The 21294-nt window shown below is 46.7% G+C and overlaps 1 protein-coding gene across 1 annotated transcript in view; it reads left to right on the forward strand.

Moving 5' to 3' along the window:
• ABCA1 (ATP binding cassette subfamily A member 1) overlaps window positions 1-21294 on the forward strand; it is a 128189-nt gene that overhangs the window by 78693 nt on the left and 28202 nt on the right. Inside the window, exons 12-28 of the mRNA XM_029919638.1 lie at window positions 203-400; window positions 1520-1725; window positions 2526-2702; window positions 4848-5070; window positions 6787-7008; window positions 7415-7619; window positions 8674-8787; window positions 10883-11054; window positions 12438-12569; window positions 13504-13646; window positions 13858-13995; window positions 14996-15216; window positions 16413-16485; window positions 17448-17650; window positions 18696-18744; window positions 18934-19047; window positions 20102-20250. Coding sequence (XP_029775498.1) covers window positions 203-400; window positions 1520-1725; window positions 2526-2702; window positions 4848-5070; window positions 6787-7008; window positions 7415-7619; window positions 8674-8787; window positions 10883-11054; window positions 12438-12569; window positions 13504-13646; window positions 13858-13995; window positions 14996-15216; window positions 16413-16485; window positions 17448-17650; window positions 18696-18744; window positions 18934-19047; window positions 20102-20250 — 2739 coding nt within the window. The remainder of the gene's footprint in view (window positions 1-202; window positions 401-1519; window positions 1726-2525; window positions 2703-4847; window positions 5071-6786; window positions 7009-7414; window positions 7620-8673; window positions 8788-10882; window positions 11055-12437; window positions 12570-13503; window positions 13647-13857; window positions 13996-14995; window positions 15217-16412; window positions 16486-17447; window positions 17651-18695; window positions 18745-18933; window positions 19048-20101; window positions 20251-21294) is intronic.

Consider the following 21294-nt stretch of genomic DNA (forward strand, 5'->3'; position numbering starts at 1 on the left):
TTAAAATCATACCTTTTTTTCCCCTCCAATCTCCATATTCTTACCTGTAACATGGGAAAACTATTACTACCTTATAGTTTTCTGTGAAGAAGAAAAAAAAAAAGACAACATATGTGAATAGTTAGGTTTTGTAAATCCTGTAAGACTTAGTATCCAGATTTCATTGGTGTTTATTGCTTGTACTCTCTCATTGAAATGGCAGACACTGTTGGACAGCAGAAGCAATGACGAGTTTTGGGAACAGAAATTGGATGGCTTAGGTTGGACCGCTAAAGACATCCTGGCATTTTTGGCCAAGCACCCAGAGGATGTCCAGTCTGCTAATGGCTCTGTGTATACCTGGAGAGAAGCCTTCAATGAGACCAACCAGGCAATTAAGACCATCTCTCGTTTCATGGAGGTGAGGATCTGATCCATGGATCATTCAGAAAGTCTTCGGCTTCTTTTTCTGAGATGGTGCAGTAAGATTTGGATTGTTGGAAAGTTAAGATGTAATGTCTAGTCTTATTTCTAGTAGTATCCCTCAAACCTAGCACAGGGCTTGGTGTACAAAAGGCACATTTTAATAAATGTTAGTTGAATGAGTGAATGCATGAATAAACAGACCTAACTCTAGCTTTATTTTATTTCCCTCAAGAGTGTTTTTGTCCATTGTCTTCTAGGCTTTCCCACGCTTTTATAGCTCAAAACCTAATGACAAGATGCTAAGTGAAATAAGTCAGGCAGAGGACAGATACCATATGTTTGCATTCATACGTCTAACAAGAGAACAGAAGAAACCTAATGGAGGACCATGGGGAGAGGAAGAGGGAAAGAGTTGGGAAGAGAGAGGGATGCAAAACCTGAGAGATGATTGAATACTGAAAACGAACTGAGGATTGAAGGGGAAGGGAGAGGGGGGAAAAGAGGTGGTGGTGATGGAGGAGGGCACTTGTGGGGAAGAGCACGGGGTGTTGTATGGAAACCAATTTGACAATAAACTATAAAAAAATTAAATTAAAAAAACAAAAAATAAACAGATTGTCTTTCATTAAAAAAAAACCTAATGACAAGAAAGCGTGCCCTTAAAAAGGCATTATTTATTAAATTCATCGAAAATCTAATAGGATAAATGACATTTTAAAAATCTAGTTTTAAAAATTATGTGCTTAATAGGGACAAATAAGGTGGTTTTTTTTTTGTGAGTGAGTGGTTTTTTGTGTTTTTTTGTTTTGTTTGGTTTGGTTTGGTCTTCTTACTTGGTTAGTTAGGATTCAGAATTGTCAAGAAAACAGGAGAATGAAGTACGGCCATTGTTTCAACCTCTTTCCCTCCACAAAGATCAATGTGAGTAACTTATCTCTAAGAGCCTCCAGCATTTCTCTTAAGTCACAGTTAAAAAACAAAAGACTCCGTTCTCCATGAGTATTGGGAGGATGAGAGAGAGGGGGGATAAAAATGCACGCATCTAGCACGTCCCTCTCAGGAGAGTCCTCCCTGGCCACCAGTGTTCTGATGAAGGCTGTTCTTCTTCTGTCAGTGTGTCAACCTGAACAAGCTCGAGCCAATAGCCACGGAGGTCCGGCTCATCAACAAGTCCATGGAGCTGCTGGATGAGAGGAAGTTCTGGGCTGGGATCGTGTTCACCGGGATCACGCCTGGCAGTGTGGAGCTGCCCCACCATGTCAAGTACAAGATCCGAATGGACATTGACAATGTGGAGAGGACAAATAAAATCAAAGATGGGTGAGTTCAATCCCGCCACACCAGCCAGTTTAGGGATGTCAAGAGCAACTATTAGACTAGAGACACTTCATTTTAACTAATAGCATGGTAGAAATACCACTAAAAAATAACTCAAATTGGTGGCATGATTTTGGTGAAAGTGGCACATTCACTGCTTAGAGACTGTTATTTGAAAGGTTATAAAATATCTTTTGATTCAGCACTTCTGCTCAAGAGAATTAATCCCACAGCATTAAATCAACAGGAAAAAAAGAAAAGAAAAGGCTCCAGGTTCCCTGTGCTAGCATTATCCATTTTTACAGAAAAGGGCAAATAAAAGTAAAGAAGCAAAATTTGGTCTGTCCACTTGATGCAATGTTAGGTAGCAAAGGAAGGAGGGGAAAACCAAACCAACAAGTCGGTATGCCCACTCTGATTATATCTGTTTAAAAATATGTGCCCATGTTTGCTGAGACCAGAAAATAAGAAGCAGAAATGAAATAGTGGCTTTGTAATGGTGGCAGGATTGTGAGTGCTTAGCTTTAAAATTTTTTTAAAATTAATTTATTTAAAAAATGGTTAGTTATTTTGAGAGTGTGAGTAGGGGAGGGGAGGGAGGGGGGGGAAAGAGAGAATCCCAAGCAGGCTCCATGCTGTCGGCGCAGAGCTAAACGCAAAGATCAAACTCACACACCCTGAGATCATGACCTGAGCTGAAATCAAGAGTTGTACACTTAACTGACTAAGCCACCCAGGCGCCCCTGGCTTTCTTTTGGTGTCTAGTTCTAATGAATACATGATCACCTGTGGTTCGGTTTTAGGTACTGGGACCCGGGTCCTCGGGCTGACCCCTTTGAGGATATGCGGTACGTCTGGGGAGGCTTTGCCTACTTGCAAGATGTGGTGGAACAGGCGGTCATCAGGGTGCTGACCGGCACCGAGAAGAAAGCCGGTGTTTATGTGCAGCAGATGCCCTACCCCTGCTATGTCGATGACATGTAAGTTGCCACTAAGCCACCATCTTCTCGTCCCTGGTTAACTGTATCCCCAGAGAGAGCACACACACACGTACATACACATACGCGCGCACAGGTATGTGCATACGTGCCGAAGGAGACAGAATGCTTTGATTTTATTTTAGAGATGTGTTGATATTGGTCAGGAAAATCTTTTTTGAAATTCAGTGAATATTTTAAGAAATAAGATGCCAGGTGTAGGCAGTTGCCCATTCCAGCCGTATCAGTGACACACGTGTGCACATACTGGTAATCTTCCTTTCCTTTTTTTTTTTAATATTTATTTTGAGAGAGAGGAGGGGTAAAGAGGGAGAGTGAGAGATAATCCCAAGCAGGCTCCATGCTGTCAGCACAGAGCCTGACACAGGGCTCGATCTCACAAACCTGTGGGACCATGATATGTGCTGAAATCCAGAGTCAGAGGCCTCACTGACTGAGCCACCCAGGCACCCTCCTTCCTTTTTTATCCATAGTTACCAGCCCTTACATATATTTTTTTAATATGAAGAATTTTTTTAATGTTTTATTTATTTTTGAGACAGAGACAGCGCATGAGTGGAGAGGGGCAGAGAGAGAGAGGGAGACACAGAATAGGAAGCAGACTCCAGGCTCTGCGCTGTCACCACAGAGCCTGATGTGGGACTTGAACCCACGAACACGAGATCATGACCTGAGTCTAAGTCAGAGGCTTAACCGACTGAGCCACCTAGGCGCCCCTTAAAAATTTTTTAAGTTTATATATTTTTGAGAGAGAGTGCAAGGGAGGGAGGAGCAGAGAGAGAGAGGGAGACACAGAATCTGAAGCAGACTCCAGGCTCCAGGCTGTCAGCACAGAGCCTGATGCAGTGCTCAAACCCATGAACCGTGAAATCATGACCTGAGCTGAAGTCGGAACTGAGCTTAACCAACTGAGCCACCTAGGTGCCCCCAGCACTTACATTTTTTTTACATCCTTCCCTTTTTGGTCAAAGCTTGCTCAAACTGCAAATTTAAAGTGTTATGACAAACATGTATAAGCACATACACACAGATACATATTCCCCAAACACAGAAACAGTGATCTAGACCCATAAAAACTGATTCCATGTCAGTTTGTCCACTTTCTCATTGTAAGTGGTAAATCACATTTTGAAACAATCCAACTAAGACTGAACAAGGCCTTTTTTTAATCTTAGACTTTAGATAATCTTTTGGTACTTAGTCACTAAGTTGCCAAGATCTCATGGGAACTGTGCCTTTGGATCTAATGATTTCTTGTAAGAAAGAACAGGCAGAGGTGTAGTTATTGTGGGCATCTGAGATGTGTAATGTTTCTTCCAAATTGTAGAAATTCTCTTAATCTCTGGTGTGTGTGTAGAGATCGGAGTGCTGAAGGAGCAGGAAGCCTCTTTATATTATTTGCTCTATTCTTTGCATTGAGCAATGGTTTCCTCACATGGCTCATGCTAGCTTTTCCAAGTCACCTGGAATCATCCTGTATTTTACCTTCAGAGAGATTAGCCGGAGTTTTCCAAAGACCTCCACCCCACCCCTGCCCCCAGCCCGACCCCTCAGCTGAGATTTACTCTAGGAAAGATATCTTAAGAGGAGGACAGGATGGGGGCTTACCAGCATTAAGGGCCTTTGCCTATTGTCACATAGCTAAGTGCATAAATAGTCAAGTCCCAGCATCCAAATTCTGTGTCCCTGTTACATCACAGTGCCACATTTCTTCTAGTTTGGAATCTGAAATATTATTGACAAGAGCTGCCTGCAGTCTGTTTCTACATTATCTGTGATAAAAGTTGTGCAAGTCAAAAGTGAGATGACCTTGGAGATGTTGAACTTTTGTGAGAGAAGGAGTTGGTTTTTTGGGTTTTTTTGGTACTTTAAAGTAATGTGCACCTTGTAGTTACCTTGTGGCTAAAGCAGGCCCCAAAGAAATCATACTTGGCAGCATTCCGTTGGTCTGTCTGCACATTGTGCTCCTCACGAAGCGTTTGATAACATGTACATTTCACAGTCCGGAGGGCCCGTCCCTCGTGGACTCCGTCTTGGGGGTTCCTCCCGCACGCAAGCTCAGGGACCCTGGCCTCTGAGCCCAATTTTCATTCCCCATAATTCTCCTCCCTTTCCTGGGGCCTCCAGCTTCCTGCGGGTGATGAGCCGGTCGATGCCTCTGTTCATGACGCTGGCCTGGATCTACTCCGTGGCCGTGATCATCAAGGGCATCGTGTACGAGAAGGAGGCACGGCTGAAGGAGACCATGCGCATCATGGGCCTGGACAGCGGCATCCTCTGGTCCAGCTGGTTCATCAGCAGCCTCATTCCCCTGCTCGTGAGCGCTGGCCTGCTGGTGGTCATCCTGAAGGTAAGACTGCCGCGTCAGCTCCCTGGTGTCAGGGGTTCCTCTACACACATGCTGTGTGAGGTGTAAAGCAAAGTATTTTGGAGGGAAGGAGTCATACATGTCATCTTTTGAAATATCCTCATTTCATATTCGGGAAGAGAAAGGCCCAGAGAGGGGCAGTGACTTGCCCAGGGGTCAGCCCAGCTGGCTGGCGGGTGAGCAGGGCTAGAACCCAGGGCTCTTGCTTCCCAGGTAGGCACACTTACTGTGCCATGACATCTGGTTGGCGGTGGTCCATGGGAGCATCTGAGAGCTGTTCTTTTCCTTAGTTGTATTGGGTAGTGATTCTGCGAGAATTTATAAAAACCGTAATCTGAGAGATCTGTATTATTGCAGGTTAGGTTTTTCTGGAAGCAGAGCCTGAGACAGAGTGTGGTGCATTTATTGGTATTTATTAGGGTTCCGCATCTATGGGAGGGATGGGGAGTATGCAGGATTGAGCAAGGGGAGGAGGTATGAAGTGCACTGCAGGGCCAGCCCCATGGGCACTTCGGAGCTTATACCGCTCACTGGAATTGTCCCTCATTGAGCTGAAATACCCAGTCCCAAGGCCTTCCCTGAAATTCCGTACCCCAGGACCCTCAATCAGTCATTGGAATGATGTGACCCAGGGCCAGGCAGCTTTCTGTGGGTGTGACAGACCCAGAGGAGTTGACACCTAGTTGACAGCTGTGTGCTGTGTCCGCTAGGCAACAGTCCTCTAAGGGGACTCTGGGAAGTGCTGTTCTGAGTCTATCCCATATATTAATAGGTTTATATACTAATTTTCTTTGCTTACAACCATTTATTTTAAGGATGTGTCATGTAAAAATAAATGTTTTCAAGATGAGGGGAATGCAAAGGGATAGGAACTAACGTTTAGTTGAATACTATTTACTGTTAATTACAAAGAGCACTTACTGATTGCCAAGCACTGTCTAAAGCACCTCATCTGTGCTTTCTTATTGTAGCTTCACTAACCCAGTTAAGCAAATAAGGTCAAGGAAAATGAAGGGCCTCACTGAGGTCACCCAACAGTAGGACGGAGTGGTGCTTGCTAAAATCAACCCCCTCTTGTGCTCTGATATCTGACTGCAAAGGTGGAGCTCCATGGTGGGAGGCAGGGGTCCTGTGGCTGGTGGGTAAGCACTGCTCTGGGACCATGTGCTGGCTGGTCCTGCTTAGAAATACCCGGATGAGCTGGGCTGAGAGAATTGGAAAGGTTTACAAGGGTTTGGATGACTGTGGGAATGCAGAACCCAAGGTAGGTTACCAAGAGGGAATAAGATGATTTCCTGGCCATTTTCCATGGCTTTTGGAAGGGGAAATTCTAGACTGCTGTCTCCCAAAACTCTTTCTTCATGGTGAAGGAGAGTCCTAGTCGTTATAAGAGGAGAAACCAGGCAGTAGTATTTCTTGGAGAAACAAAGAACAGAATTGTCCGTTAGGCTGAACCTGAGTGAATCTCAGCCCTGGACTCTTCCATTCCTGCCTCTGCTGTTACTTTGCCGTGTGGTCTTGGGCTAGTCACTATTCTTCTGTTTCAGCCTCCATTTCTTCATCAGAGCAGTAGGCAGCACTGTTCCCCTATATTATCTCTGAGATGAATGTGAGTAAGCCCTGGCCTCTTCCCATAGACGGTGCGAGGATGTGCTTGCTTGTTGGGGCAGCACGTTTAATAGGACTCTTCTTTCCCAGTTAGGAAACCTGCTGCCCTACAGCGACCCCAGCGTGGTGTTTGTCTTCCTGTCGGTGTTTGCCGTGGTCACCATCCTGCAGTGCTTCCTGATCAGCACGCTCTTTTCCAGAGCCAACCTGGCGGCAGCCTGCGGGGGCATCATCTACTTCATTCTCTACCTGCCCTACGTCCTGTGCGTGGCGTGGCAAGACTATGTGGGCTTCACGCTCAAGATCTTCGTGGTGAGCGGCCGCCCTTGGGCAGTGGCTGCAGGCACAGCTGCCCCTGCTGTTTGCAGTCCAAGCTGAGAACAGGAGGAAGAGTGTGTGTGTATCTGGAGCGGGGGGGGGATGGTGCAAGATTGCTGAGGCTTTGGGGCATCTTTGGAAGCATAAAATTCTAAAAGTTTTATGCTCCATCATGCATGCATTTCTGAAATGTGTGTGCATAATGAGCAGTTATAAATAGAATCCTTTTATATGCTGTTAGTGAGCCCACTACCCTCGAGAGATCTGTAGGTGAATACTTCCATATCTTGTAATTGATCCATTTTGCAAATTCAAATTTCTCTGGGTGGAATTTATATTAGAAATGATAGAAAATGAGAGACAAGGAGATGGATAAGTGACTTTTACCTCCTTCTAACAGAGCCTGCTGTCTCCTGTGGCTTTTGGGTTTGGCTGTGAGTATTTTGCCCTTTTTGAGGAGCAGGGCGTTGGAGTGCAGTGGGACAATCTGTTTGAGAGCCCCATGGAGGAAGATGGCTTCAACCTCACCACGTCGGTCTCCATGATGCTGTTCGACACCTTTATCTATGGAGTGATGACGTGGTACATCGAGGCTGTCTTTCCAGGTATACAGAGCTTCCATACCGCTTGAGCCATCTGCTAGGGAAATGTCACTTCTGGAAGCAGAGCTCTCCCGTTTGTGCTGGAATTTTCGCAGAGCCCGGGGCACCCTGGAAAGTGGCTAGGGCTTCAGAGCCAAGCCGAGCAATCCAAGGAGGAGCAGCTGATGCTCACAGTGTAACTCTTATTACTGACATAGCTCTCATTGCTCAAGCGCTGTCCGCCAGGCGCTCTGCAAAGTATTATGTATACATTGGGATTTACTCTTATAAACATTTTTTTGCAAATGAGAGAACTATGAGTCAAAGAAGTACCTTGCCTGTGGACACACAGGTGGTAAGTGTTAGTGCTTGGAGGTGAACCCGGTTGGGTAACACTGGGTCAGCTGGTCCGGGAGGTTGCTCCTTCCAATTTGGCCCAGTTCTCTGATTCTGCGTCCCCAGAATTCCCACAGGAGAAGTTCTGTTGCCTGAGTACTGCTTGTGAATAGTAAGAGATGTTGGCTCTAAGCCCTTACCTGTGATTCAATCAAATTAGCATTCATAAAAATTCATTTTCGTACTTCCCTTAATAAATCTCCTTGACCAAGACTTGCTTTGGATACATTCTTATGTAGATCACATCCTGCGAGAGTGAGGTGTAACATTTTCTGGTTCACCTGATTTTCCTGTAAGGGAGTATATATGAAATCTTTATGACCTCTACCTGAGCTTCCTGCTCAGAAGATGCAATTTTATATCATATAGATCTAGATTCAGATTCTGAGTTCTTCACTTACTGGGTGAGTGACTTTGGATGGGCTACTTCTCCCTCAGTGTCCTCATCTGTAAAATGGGGCTGAAAGCCTGCCTCGCGAGGTTGTTAGAGGATTCAGAGAGGCGTAGAATGTACGTTATATTTAGTAGGTCTCAGCAGGCGTTAGGTCCCCCTACCACCATCCCAGTCTGTCCCATCTCCGGAGGCTGTGTCAGAGAGGGAGTAGTTTTGGCTGGGATACCTCGGGAATGCTAGCATGCTGCCAAACTTGTCTTACATCTTGGTTTGTGTCGTTGCTTTCAGGCCAGTATGGCATACCCAGGCCCTGGTATTTTCCTTGCACCAAATCCTACTGGTTCGGCGAGGAAAGCGAGGAGAAGAGCCACCCTGGTTCCAGCCAGAAGGGAATATCGGAAAGTAAGTGCCGCTGACCTGCCTGTCGCCCTGGGCCCCTCCCACTGCTCCCCGCCCCGCCCCCCACACTGACTGTCGGGGCAAAGGATGGCTTTTTCCCCTTAGAGAATGTAAAACCACTCTAGAGGGTAGAGAAATCACATGCAGTCTTTCCAGATTCTCCCATGCCAGTTGTGTTCGGTGCTGTTGCTGACTTACTGGGGAGTTGCTGTCTGGGTCCCTGAGGGACATTGCCTTTGTTTTCTTGGCTTCTAGGAAAGAGGTCCTGGATCTCTATACTTACACACATACACCTCCTTCCAACACACACTTTTACTGATAAATTAGTAGCTAGGAGGAAGAGATAGAGACACCTGTGATTGTGGAACCATAACCTCACTGTCTGCCTTGTCATGGTGATAGATAGATGAACCTGTGTAGGCTGACACAGTGGCTGCCAGAGCTCGGCCTGTGCTTCTTGATCCTCGCACCCTTCATTACCCAGAGCCCTAATCCCCTCCCGGCTCCTGAATGTTGGTGGAGGTGCCCACACTCTAGCAAAGGCTTTGCCTTCTGGGCTGTTGGCTTGGGTTCTTGGAGAGAAACTATCTTTGTGTTCAGCGTGGCTTCTTAAGTAGTTAATATCCCTTTTCTGCTGATCTCTTCTGTGCCTTCCTGTAGTTACCAGTGGAAAAGTCTGACGTTCCTTAGCAGACACACTAGACTACTTACAACCTGCCTTGCCCACTGTCCCAGCCTCTTCTGCTGTTCCTACTCTTCTGGCCCAAACTCCCATCTACACCTAATTCTGAATCAATCACCCAGAACTGCTTACAGTCGCCAGGGCATGTCATGCTCTCCCACATCTCCATGCCTTTGTACATGGCTGTGTCCTCTCATGGAAGATCCCCTTTCTCTAACTTGCCTGCACTCTAAATTACTACTTCTTCCTCAAGATCTAGTTCTGTACCCCTTTCCCTGAGCAGTTCTAGATTCCTAGGTGGTCAGTCCCTTCCTCTTCTGAGATTGTATGGCTCTGAAAAACAAACAAAAAGCCTTTTTATTTAAAATACGACAGACTCCTGGAAGTTGCAAAAAATAGTATGGGGGAGGGGAGGGATGGTTTCCTTGTGTCTTTCATTCAGTTTCCCCCAGTGGGAACACCTTGCATGACTATGACACAGTATCAAAAGCAGGAAATTGATATTGGTACAACTGGTAGATCTTCTTCAGATCGGACCAGTTCTACATGGACTCATTCATGTGTGTGTGCTTAGTTCTGTGCACTTTGTCACATGAAGATCCATGTAATCACTAGCTCATTCAAGATGCAGAACTGTTCCATCAACACCGACCCCCTTATTCTGCCCTTTGAAAGCCACAGCCACCTCCTTTCCTCCCAGTCCCTGCCACCTGCCAACCACTAAGCTGTTCTCCACTTGTACATTTTATTATTTCTAGAGTGTGATTTAAATGGAACCATATAGTATGGTTTTTGTCACTCAGCATAATTCCCCTGAGATCCTTCCAAGTTGTGATGTGTATCAATAGTTCCTTCCTTTTTATTGCTGAGTAGTGTTTCATGGGCTGGCTCTTCCTCAGTTCCATGGCATTTTTCGATACGTTTTTGAAAACCATTTTTAGCCTTCTTTCTATATCTATTTTTAGTTTATTTTGTGAGGGGTGCATGTGTGCATGAGCAGGGGGAGGGGCCAAGGGAGAGGGAGAGAGAGAGAATCCCAAGCAGGCTCCACACTGATGCCGGAGCTCAGTGCAGGGCTCGATCCCATGAACCATGCGGTCATCACCTGAGTGGAAATGAAGAGTTGGATAGTTAACCAACTGTGCTATCCAGGTGCCCCCAGCCTCCTATATGCTAAATGCTTGTCAGATCTTTTTTTTCCAATAGACTGTGTATGCTTCTTTATCAGTGAATTCCATCACCAGCACTACTGCCCAAATAGACTCTAAATAAATGTTAGTTGCCTGCTTGCCTGAGAAACCAGAAGTATCCATGGAGAGACGACAGTTCTAAAAGTCCAGGCACAGCCGCTGTGTCTTTGTGCTCCACTTGTCAGTATTTTCTGTGAGCTCATTCCCGTCTTCTGCCTTCTGACAGTTTGCATGGAGGAGGAGCCCACACACCTGAAGCTGGGCGTGTCTATTCAGAACCTGATGAAAGTTTACCGGGATGGCATGAAGGTGGCTGTTGATGGCCTGGCCTTGAATTTCTATGAGGGCCAGATTACCTCCTTCCTGGGCCACAATGGAGCTGGGAAGACCACCACCATGTAAGAAGCGGGTGCGGCTCTCAGAGTCAGCCAGCCACAGGAAGGTTCCATAGTGCAGTTAGAAACCCATACGTGAGGACATTGCCCTGGTCACTGAGGCAGAGGCAGAGCACATGAGGAGCTGATGAATGTAGGATATTATCTAATCACAAGAGCGATTTCCTGGCACTGGTTTTTACTAGATGTTATTTCGTAAGCCTAAAACTGCCTGGGAGCCTCTAGATGACCTTTCCCACTGAGTTCTCAGAATTCTGCACTGTTCCTGGAACATGAGGCTGTGACAGCGCTCAGAAAGGTTCTCCTCTTGAGCCGGTTTGGTTAGAACTCTGAAGCAAGCATGTGGGAAGAAAGATTTGATATGTTAGAGAGAAGTAATGATTTCCAGGAGCTGTCACTAAAGAGGTATGAAATACAGCCGGACAGCTGGCCATATAGGTCTTTCTGGGACCTATAGGGACCTATAAAGACCTTACAGTGGGCAGCCTCAGAGGGGAGCACAGGCCATAAACACCAGTGTTAGCCTCAGTGACTTTCAATGTGGTCCCTCAACCGTTGCAAAGGATATGCCTTTGGGGATAATGACCTTTTCCTGTTCTTTTTTTTTTTTTTTTTCTTTCCTCTTTTTTTTCTTTTGTTAATGCAAAATCAATATATGAACATGGCAGATATTGTTTATTTTTTGTTTTTTAATGTTTATTTTTTGGTTTTTTTTAATGTTTATTTTTGAGAGAGAAAGAGCATAAGCAGCGGAGGGGCAGAGAGAGGGAGACATTAAAGGCACACAAAAGCTCTACTGCCAAACACAAAAATGATTTTTATCTTTGAATAACTTGTTCTGGTTTGTCCATTCTTCATGAGTATGATTTTAGACTTACAAAATGTATGTTTCAAATAGCACTTCCTTGTTTTAAATTTTTTAAAGTTTATTATATTGAGAGAGCATGCATGTGCACACAAGTGGGGGAAGGACAGAGGGAAGGAGAGAGAGAATCCCAAGCAGGCTTGGCATCGGCAGCACAGAGCCCGATGTGGGGCTTGAACTCACGAACTGTGAGATCATGACCTGAGCTGAGATCAGGAGTCGACGCTTACCCAGCAGTGCCACCCAGGCACCCCTCAAACTACTTTCCACTGCAAATTGGAATCTTTGTTGAAAAACACTTCTCTTGATATTGTTGTTTCCAACACATAGGCGCGCTCCTACTTATTCACTAAGGCAAAGACTTCTTTGCTTCGTGGGAGTCAGTTGGGGATGTGGGATGGTTGCTACCCCGTGAACCATGAACCATGCGGCAGCCTGTCCCGAGTCTGCAGCCTGGCATGGAGCATTTCAGAGGAGAGGGATTAACACTGACTCTTGTACTTGGAAATTTGTGTCCTCAGGTCAATCCTGACCGGGTTGTTCCCTCCCACCTCGGGCACTGCCTACATCTTGGGGAAAGACATTCGATTTGAGATGAGCACCATCCGGCAGAACCTGGGGGTCTGCCCCCAGCACAACGTGCTGTTTGACATGTGAGTCCCAGCAGCACTGTGAGAAGCAGGCACTCCCTGGCTGTGTGTGTCCTGCGTGATGGGCAGAGTGGGACTTGAGGATTTTACCTTCTGTGGGGGTGGCGGGTCTCACCTCCTTGTGTGGTGAGACCTGGTTGTCCATTGTTTTAGGAAAGGAGGAGGTGATTGTTGGGTGGGAGAGATCCCTTAGTCTAGCTGGTGGATGAGGGCTTGGGAAGCAGTGCTCTCCATTGCTGACATTTCAGAGGGCCCATTAGCCCATCTCCTCCCCCACCACATGCCTCCCTGATGCCAGCTGTGGCTCTACTGCCCAGAACCTGGCAGTGCCTCAGGGCCTTTGTCACGATGGCCCAGCATTTCCTGCTCAAGGCAGTGGTTCCATTCAGGTTGCTGTGTCTGCAGTTCAGGCCTGCAGGGAGTCCTTGTGCTGGAGCAGAGAAAGACCTGAGCTCTGTGACTTTGGGCAAAGACTTCTCCCCTTCTAGGCCCCAATTTCCTCTTACCTAAAGTGAGCAGCTTAGGCCTGTCTCCTCCACAGGAACTTCCCTTCTTGTGTAGTCTGAGGTCTTTTGATGTTCAGGAGGGCTGTTCCAGGTGATTGCCGAGCCAGTTTCTTGGTTGTTGGGGCTGCGGGGTGGGTCCTTTGAGGTCCTGAGATTGAAAGTTGCAACTGCCCACTGTGTGGTGGCCAGGCCTGTGGAGAATTGTCTGGAAGGGATCTGTCACATTACAGCTCTGGCTTCTTTAGCAGCTCAGGTGGTTACTTACTATTGTATCTTGATTCTTCATATTATTTTTCAGATGTTGGTAAAGTTAGAAAAGGTTTGGGTGGGGATGGGGGCGATGGAAACATGCCTGTTCTGTTCTGGGTCAGGAAGCACTGTATTCTGATGCAGCCAGTGGGGTGCAGATCTGACCTGCCCTCTGTCCCCAGGCTGACTGTGGAAGAACACATCTGGTTCTATGCACGTCTGAAAGGGCTCTCAGAGAAGCACGTGAAAGCAGAGATGGAGCAAATGGCCCTGGATGTTGGGTTGCCGCCCAGTAAACTTAAAAGCAAAACGAGTCAGCTCTCAGGTGACTTCCCCTCCTCCAACAGCCTCCCCCACATACACCTCCTGGAGAAACAACAGCTGCCCCAGGGTTCCAGTGGGGGTAGGATGGGGTGGGTGAGTAGGTCATAAATTGGTCCTTGGCTTGTCCCCAGGTAGGTGCCTCCATTCATCTCTCAACACCTCTGCCTTCGCTGTCTGGGGCCAGTCCTGGAACATCTTTCTCTCTCTTCTAGGTGGAATGAAGAGAAAGCTGTCTGTGGCTCTGGCTTTCGTTGGAGGATCCAAGGTTGTCATTCTGGATGAGCCTACAGCTGGCGTGGACCCTTACTCCCGCAGGGGAATATGGGAACTACTGCTAAAATATCGACAAGGTAGCTGATGTTTTTTATTTTGACTTATGGACTGGGAGGGAGGGATGGAGAGGCTCTTGAGAAGCATGGCTGGGGCTGTCTCATGGCTGTTGTTGCTAGAGCAACAGAATTGCTTTTCAAGGAAATTGTCAGACTTACTGTCTTTAAATTTTTTTTCAATGTTTATTTTTGAGAGAGAGAGAGAGAGACAGAATCTGAGTAGGGGAAGGGCAGAGAGACAGGGAGACACAGAATCCAAAGCAGGCTCCGGGTTCTGAGCTGTCAGCCCAGAACCCGATATGGGGTCAAACTCCTGAACTGTGAGATCATGACCTGAGCTGAAGTCAGATGCTTAACCGACTGAGCCCCCTCAGACTTATTTTCTTAAAGTTTCGTGCTCACCCATGGTATAGATGGGGAAGTCCTGGTTGACAAGACACTTAAAATTTAGGCTTCCTGATATAGGGACCAGAAAGAAAAGAAATGGGGACAAAGGGCATGGTCACCAGAGCTGCCTCTAGCATAGAACTCAGCCATGTCTATTGTAACTAGATTCCCCTGTAGGCTGAGATGGCCAAGAACAGATGCTGCGTCTTTGTTCATCTCTGTTCCCAACCTGGTGCCATGTATGTGTCGAAAGAGTAGACGAGCAAATGAGGATCATGAACTCTGGGGCCAGCTGTAGCCCTGAGACCTTGGAAGAGTCACGTAACTTTTTTAGTTTCCTTACCTATCATAACAGCAGTGCCTGCTTCAGAGAGGATTCAGTTACAGGAGAATGCATGCAGCCTTCTCACACACGACATGTGGCACATTCCCAAATGAATGTTCCTGTTCTTTTTTCTGTGATGATGCAGAATCTGTGAGGATGGCTTTGCCATCTTCGGGATCATGGCCACACAGGCTTCCAGGTCCTTCTGCCTTGGTCACCCCTGCTAAGATTTCTTTAGTTCCAGCTGCTTCTGTCAGTGAGAACCAACAGGCCTCCCTAGTCCCATGTCCTTGTGTTTGTGCTTGGCAGGCCGCACCATTATTCTCTCCACACACCACATGGACGAAGCAGACATCCTGGGGGACAGAATTGCCATCATTTCCCATGGGAAGCTGTGCTGCCTGGGCTCCTCCCTGTTCCTGAAGAACCAGCTGGGAACAGGCTACTACCTGACCCTGGTCAAGAAGGATGTGGAATCCTCCCTCAGTTCCTGCAGAAATAGCAGTAGCACTGTGTCATACCTGAAGAAGGTGAGTTGTGTTTTCAGTGCTGGGCTGGTGCCGGGTCCAGGAAGTCAGGGCTGGTTGGCTGTGAGTGGCATGGGGGTCACCATCTCCCTATGCTATGGTCCCTTTGAAGTCACATCATACTTTTTCTGTGGAAAGCTCAGGAGGCTTGTGTTCCTGCAGTCCGAGCTTGGTGGAAACCCACTTCTGTTTCCTATGGAGGCACAGGGAGTGATTGAGAAGGTCGGAAAAAGGCTTGACAAGAGCGGGGAACCCTAGTTCCACAGTGCCCTGCCGTTGCTGCTTACTACCCCAAGATCTCATTGACCCTAACTTTTAACCTACAAGACAGCAAATATTTATTGAGCACTGATTTCATGCCAACACTCACCCTACCAGATTCTGGGCATAAAAGAATATAACGGTAATAGTTAATTCTTTGTAGCCTTGTTATCATTTACAAACTTCTTTTTTTTTTTTTTAACTTCTATCGTCTCAAAGTGCAGAGCAGCTTTGGGAGGGGAGGTATTGGGATTATCATCCCAGGTTAGGGAAGTGAGGCTTGTAGGGATTATGTAGTTTATTCAAGATTATCTAGTAAGTAAATAACAGAGGTGGGACCAGAACCCAATAACTAGGTATGTTTTCCTTTATTCCTCAGTCTGTGCTTGAGGATGACTTGTTTCTTGGAGCCAGTGGTACCTAAAACATTTACATCCCAACCTTCAACTCCTGTCTACTTATTTACCTTTTAACTAGTGCGGGTTACTCCAAGTGTGGTCTGAGGACCAGCACCATTGGGGATGACCTGGGAGCTTGTTAGAAAGGAGGAAATGTGGGCCCAGCTCTGACTCACTAAGTCAGAATCTGCATTTTAACAAGATCCCTGAGTGACTAAATACAAATTAAAGCCTGAGAAGCACTGGACCAATTAGCCAGGTAAATCCCATATCTTGGAAGGTCAGCAAATGCCAGACTATAGCATTCATTGGCAGGCCGCGGTCCTGTGGACAGCTCCGCTTCCTGACCTCCCGTCCACACAGCACATGTGTGTCAGACAATGGCTTCGGAAGCCATGGCTGCCCTGTCCGTAGCTTCCCAGGAGAAGCCTTTTCAGTTCTCACTCAACAGAGCCTCATGGAAGCCCTCCCTGGCGAAGGTGCTGGTGGCTGTACCTTGCTCGGTCCCTGACCCATTCTCACCTCCTTCTTTGCCATCAGGAGGACAGTGTTTCTCAGAGCAGTTCTGATGCTGGCCTGGGCAGCGACCATGAAAGTGACACGCTGACCATCGGTAAGGACTCTGGGGTTTCTTATTCAGGTGGTGCCTGAGCTTCCCCCAGCTGGGCAGAGTGGAGGCAGAGGAGGAGAGGTGCAGAGGCTGGTGGCGCTGACTCAAGGTTTGCTGCTGGGCTGGGACCGGGTGGCTGTGGGAGAAGGGTGCAGCTTGGTGGCAGATTGGCTTAATGCTTACTGGGGAGCCTGGGGCTCGGCCTGGGGGCTGGCAGGGCAGTGTTCCCGAGAGGCTGACATGATTGGGGGTGGGGGGGTGCCCCCTGGGGGAATGGATCTGGCTGGACACTGGAGACCGGGGATGAGTTGCTGAGGGTCAAGGCATGAGGAGAGATTGGAGCTCAGGAGTGAAGGAGAGTGAGAACCCAGGAGATGGGGAGTAGCCTGCTGGGTCTTCCTCAGGAGGTGTATATAGGAGGGCGACGTCACCAGTAACACATATGGAGCAGACGGCTATTACTGCGTCCATCTCTGCCCAGTTCTACCTACTGGCTTTTTCCAGGAAGATGTTTCCTTCCATGAACTGTTTGATTAGCCCTTTTATTAAGGTAAATAGAAGGAACCTCCTAAGAAGGTTAGGAGAGGGTGAAGAATCCTTTAACTCTACTCAAGTTTTCCCTTGAAGAATCATAGAGTTGAGGCAGTAGGCACAAAGTTTTCAACCTCAGAAAGTCTTGCATGCCCGCCCATCCGCCCTTCCATCCTTCTCCCCACCCGTAGTGCACTGAGAACCTACAGTGTGCCTGGCGTTGGTGAGAAAGGGGTGAATAAGACCCAGTCCTTGCCCCCAGGAACTCTCAGTCCAGAGATGAGCATGTGGACTGACTTAAGTATCTGGGACAGGTGTCCTGTGTGGGAAGCTGGCTTCTGAGGAGTAGGCAAGGGGAGAAGGTGGGGCATGGCTGGCCCTGCATGTGTGGCTTCTGAACCGGCTGAGCTGTCACTGTGCTTTGGTCCCTACAGATGTCTCCGCTATCTCCAACCTCATCAGGAAGCATGTGGCTGAGGCCCGGCTAGTGGAAGACATTGGGCATGAGCTCACTTACGTGCTGCCCTATGAAGCTGCCAAAGAGGGGGCCTTTGTGGAACTCTTCCATGAGATTGATGACCGGCTCTCAGACCTGGGCATCTCTAGTTACGGCATCTCAGAGACTACACTGGAAGAAGTAAGTTAAGTGACTGTCAGAGTAGAGCAGAGCCCACAGTCCCAAGGCCATACAGGCAGCCTGCTTTTTCCTAGGGGAATAGGATTATCACGAAGCAGGTTATTGAGCCCTTAGGCCATTGATATTGGGCTATTGTTGGCCACAGTTAACCTTTACATTTGTGGTGTGAGATTACAGGAGAGCTGTATTAGGATGGCTCCCTGCTGTGGCTGTGTCATGGCCGTGCATAGGAAATAGTGACTGCATTTATGGAGAATCTGTGTGTGCTTGGCGTTGAACTGGGTGCATTTTTTAACAATAATTGTGACTTAATTCTCATAATATGAAAAAGTGGCACTCAGGGATGCTGAGCTGAGCATTAGGGATTTTTTATGGTGTAGCAGCACCTCCTTTTAAGACAGAACATCATAGACCTGGGGGGATACAAAAGTTGTCTGGCCCAAGTGGTCCCCGAGCTTGGCCATGCAGCAAAATCCATACGGGGATATTATTGACAATAAAACTCCAAGCCTCAGCGCCAGGGTCTTTGAGTCAGAATTTCTGGAGGTAAGGCCTTAATGTCTATGCTTTTATGATGAGCTTCCCAGGCTGTGTCTCTAGTTCAGCATTTAGAAATCATTGGCTAGTTGACTTTCTCTTCTGATATATCCCTGACATAATATTTCTAGTGATGGGGATTTGATCATTGTGTCTTGGATGAATTATCAGGGTGCTGGCTTACTCAGGAGATTTGGGGCCATAGACCTGGGAGAGGCCACCTAACGGGCTCCATGTAGATTCAGAACAAATTGCTTCTGCTGTTGTGTTCTAATGTCATGCCTTTAGTTTGAAAAGGATTGTTTGGATTGATAGCCTGACTACTGAGGAAATGTTCTCCAGTTAAAAATGCCTTCACTCCCAAGTGACTGAGAAAGCATTATTAATAAAGAAAGCTTTTACTTTTTGTCTTTAGGGGCTTATAAGCTACTCAATAATGTAATAGTTGTGGCAGTGATGGTTGCTCTCATAACGTGGTGTTTAGAATATTCTCATCTCTATTTTTCAGATATTTCTCAAAGTGGCTGAAGAGAGTGGGGTGGACGCTGAGACTTCAGGTAACCCTCTGGGGGAGCCATCTAAGGGTCTGGGCAGTGCCCCCTGCTGGCTGTCCTGGCTCAGCAGTACTGTGCCTTTCCCTTTGACTTGCTTGATCACATTCTTATTTTACTGTATACATTCATGACAGATGAGGCGGGTTAGTTTTGTTACAAATAAAATGTGGAATCCTTTCCTTTTGCCTTCAGATGGCACCTTGCCAGCAAGACGAAACAGACGGGCCTTTGGGGACAAGCAGAGCTGTCTTCGCCCATTCACTGAAGATGATGCCGTTGATCCTAATGATTCTGATGTAGACCCAGGTCTGTTTGGGCAAGATCTGTGTTCCGTTGTTCGAAAGTGAATTTCTGTCTTGTGTACTCCAACGTTTCCTTTCGATGGCCTTAAGCCCAGGATAAGAGATGCATACGGGTTCCAAAGGGAAGGGGGAAGATGAGAAAAGCCATGTTCCCTTTCCCAGCATTGGGCAGCCCATGAAAGAACCTGTCCTCGCCGCTTTCTTCATTTAGTTGAGCTCTTTCTCTCAAGACTCATATAAAAGGATGCTCCCTTAATCCGCTGAATTCATTCATTATCTTTTCTGTGGGGACCCAGCTTCTTGAATTCATTAGGTGTTTAATTGTTCAATGAATATCATTTAAATGGATGACTGATTTTTAATATGCCAGCTTTTATGGTTAATTGTACCTTAGACTTAGATATTTCGGATGAGTGTGTCCCTGTGTGTTTTCGGAGATGGAGAAGAGGAGGCAAGAAGTCAAACAAATACTGTTAAGATGTTAAAGCACCTCAGTTAGGAATCATTAATTTAAGATCCAGAGTTTTGTACAGTTGTTTGGAGCAGAAACCTTTCTGGCTCTCCCAGTCCTGCTCACATGGGTGTGTGGCCCTCATGTTCTCCTTGACTTTTTACATTGTCAGTACTTAGATCATTTGAATGTGTCTGCCTTTTACCAAGAATATAATGGATGGGAGACAAATCAGCATCGTGTATTCTCAGTTATGTCGGCCTAAATGCATGGCCTGTCACATAAAATATTCTTTAAGAAAGTAAGGATGACTTGGTTCATCTGAATGACTCTAAGTAAAACAGTTACATGTGGACTTATCTCTTGCACTGTCTCAAGGCACCTTCATTGTCTGTACTCATCAGACAAGAACTGGAAGGCAACTACTGCTGCTGTTGGACATTTGGAGTCCTAGCTTTTCCTCAGACACAAATTTTTCCTGAAAGCCCTTTACTTTTGAGAGACTTTTGCTTTCAAACACAAGCCTCCCAGATAGTTGCTAAGGATGCTGGAGGGAGGAACATGGTGATGTCAAAACTGCGTGAGATAACAGGTGACCTTCTTGCAGAATCCAGAGAGACAGACCTGCTCAGCGGGATGGACGGCAAAGGCTCCTACCAAGTGACGGGCTGGAAGCTCACACAGCAGCAGTTTGTGGCCCTTCTGTGGAAGAGGCTGCTGATTGCCAGACGGAGTCGGAAGGGATTCTTTGCTCAGGTGACGAGCGGTGTTCCAGGCCCAGGACTCTGGCTTCGTGGGTGGGCTGCAGGCTCCCTGACCAGTGGAGGCAGGAGAGGGTCGTGGTTAGGAGATGGATGCTGGGGCTAAACTCTCTGTATGTCATTGCCCGTCCTGCTTCTTGCCACTCATGCGTCTGCAGGCAGGTTTCTTCTCTGCCTCCATCTAGTCCGCTTTAGAATGAAGATAACGTGCCTGCAACACAGGGCTGTTAGGAGAATTAAAGTGAGTAAATGCTTAGCATGGGGCCTGACATGCAGCAGTGCTGTGTGTGTGTGAGTTTTATCGTAAAGGACAGCAAAAGAGGGACAGAGTTCAAAAAAACTAGCTGGGCAAATTCAGTTTTCATAGCCTGAGAAATGATACGTCCAGATGCATTTGACATATAAACTTATTGGAAATACGATTTTTCTCTAAATTGATGTTTAACTGCAAATTGACAAAAAGGTAGCCACAGAGGAAAGGAAAAAATGGGCAAACGATTGAGAAGACTTGCTACACTATTGCCTGTTTGTCAGTGTTGACAGTTGCTTGCTCAGAAGGGAAGAAATTATCCCACTCTGTAAAATCAAGAAGTAGAAAGTCAAGAAGTATAAAATCAAGAGATTCTTCCCCATAAACTATGCAGATAGTGCAGGAAAGTATGAGTTTGGAGATACAGACCTGGATGTGAATTCTGGTTCTGCAGCTTATTGACTGTGTGACCTTGGGAAGTTAGTTAGTGTCTCTGAGTTCACCTACCTTGTTTGCTGTTTGGTGATGATGATGCTACTACTTAGGGTTGTAATGATAATTAAATCATTGTTATATAGTATTTTCCCACAAAAAAGGATTTAGGTAATTATGCTTTTTGAGGCCATTACATGGTGACAGTGGCTGCTGTTCCCCTTTCAGAGTGTGGGATCTGACTGGGTCATTTAGTCTTTGTCCACAGATTACAAGTGAGCACATGAGGCCACAGTGGGAAGTGACTTCACATGGGTACGCTAGTAGGAGAGACAAAACCAGGCTTCAGGTCTTCTG

This window comes from Suricata suricatta, chromosome 13, assembly GCF_006229205.1.
Source record: "Suricata suricatta isolate VVHF042 chromosome 13, meerkat_22Aug2017_6uvM2_HiC, whole genome shotgun sequence".
NCBI lineage: Eukaryota > Metazoa > Chordata > Mammalia > Carnivora > Herpestidae > Suricata > Suricata suricatta.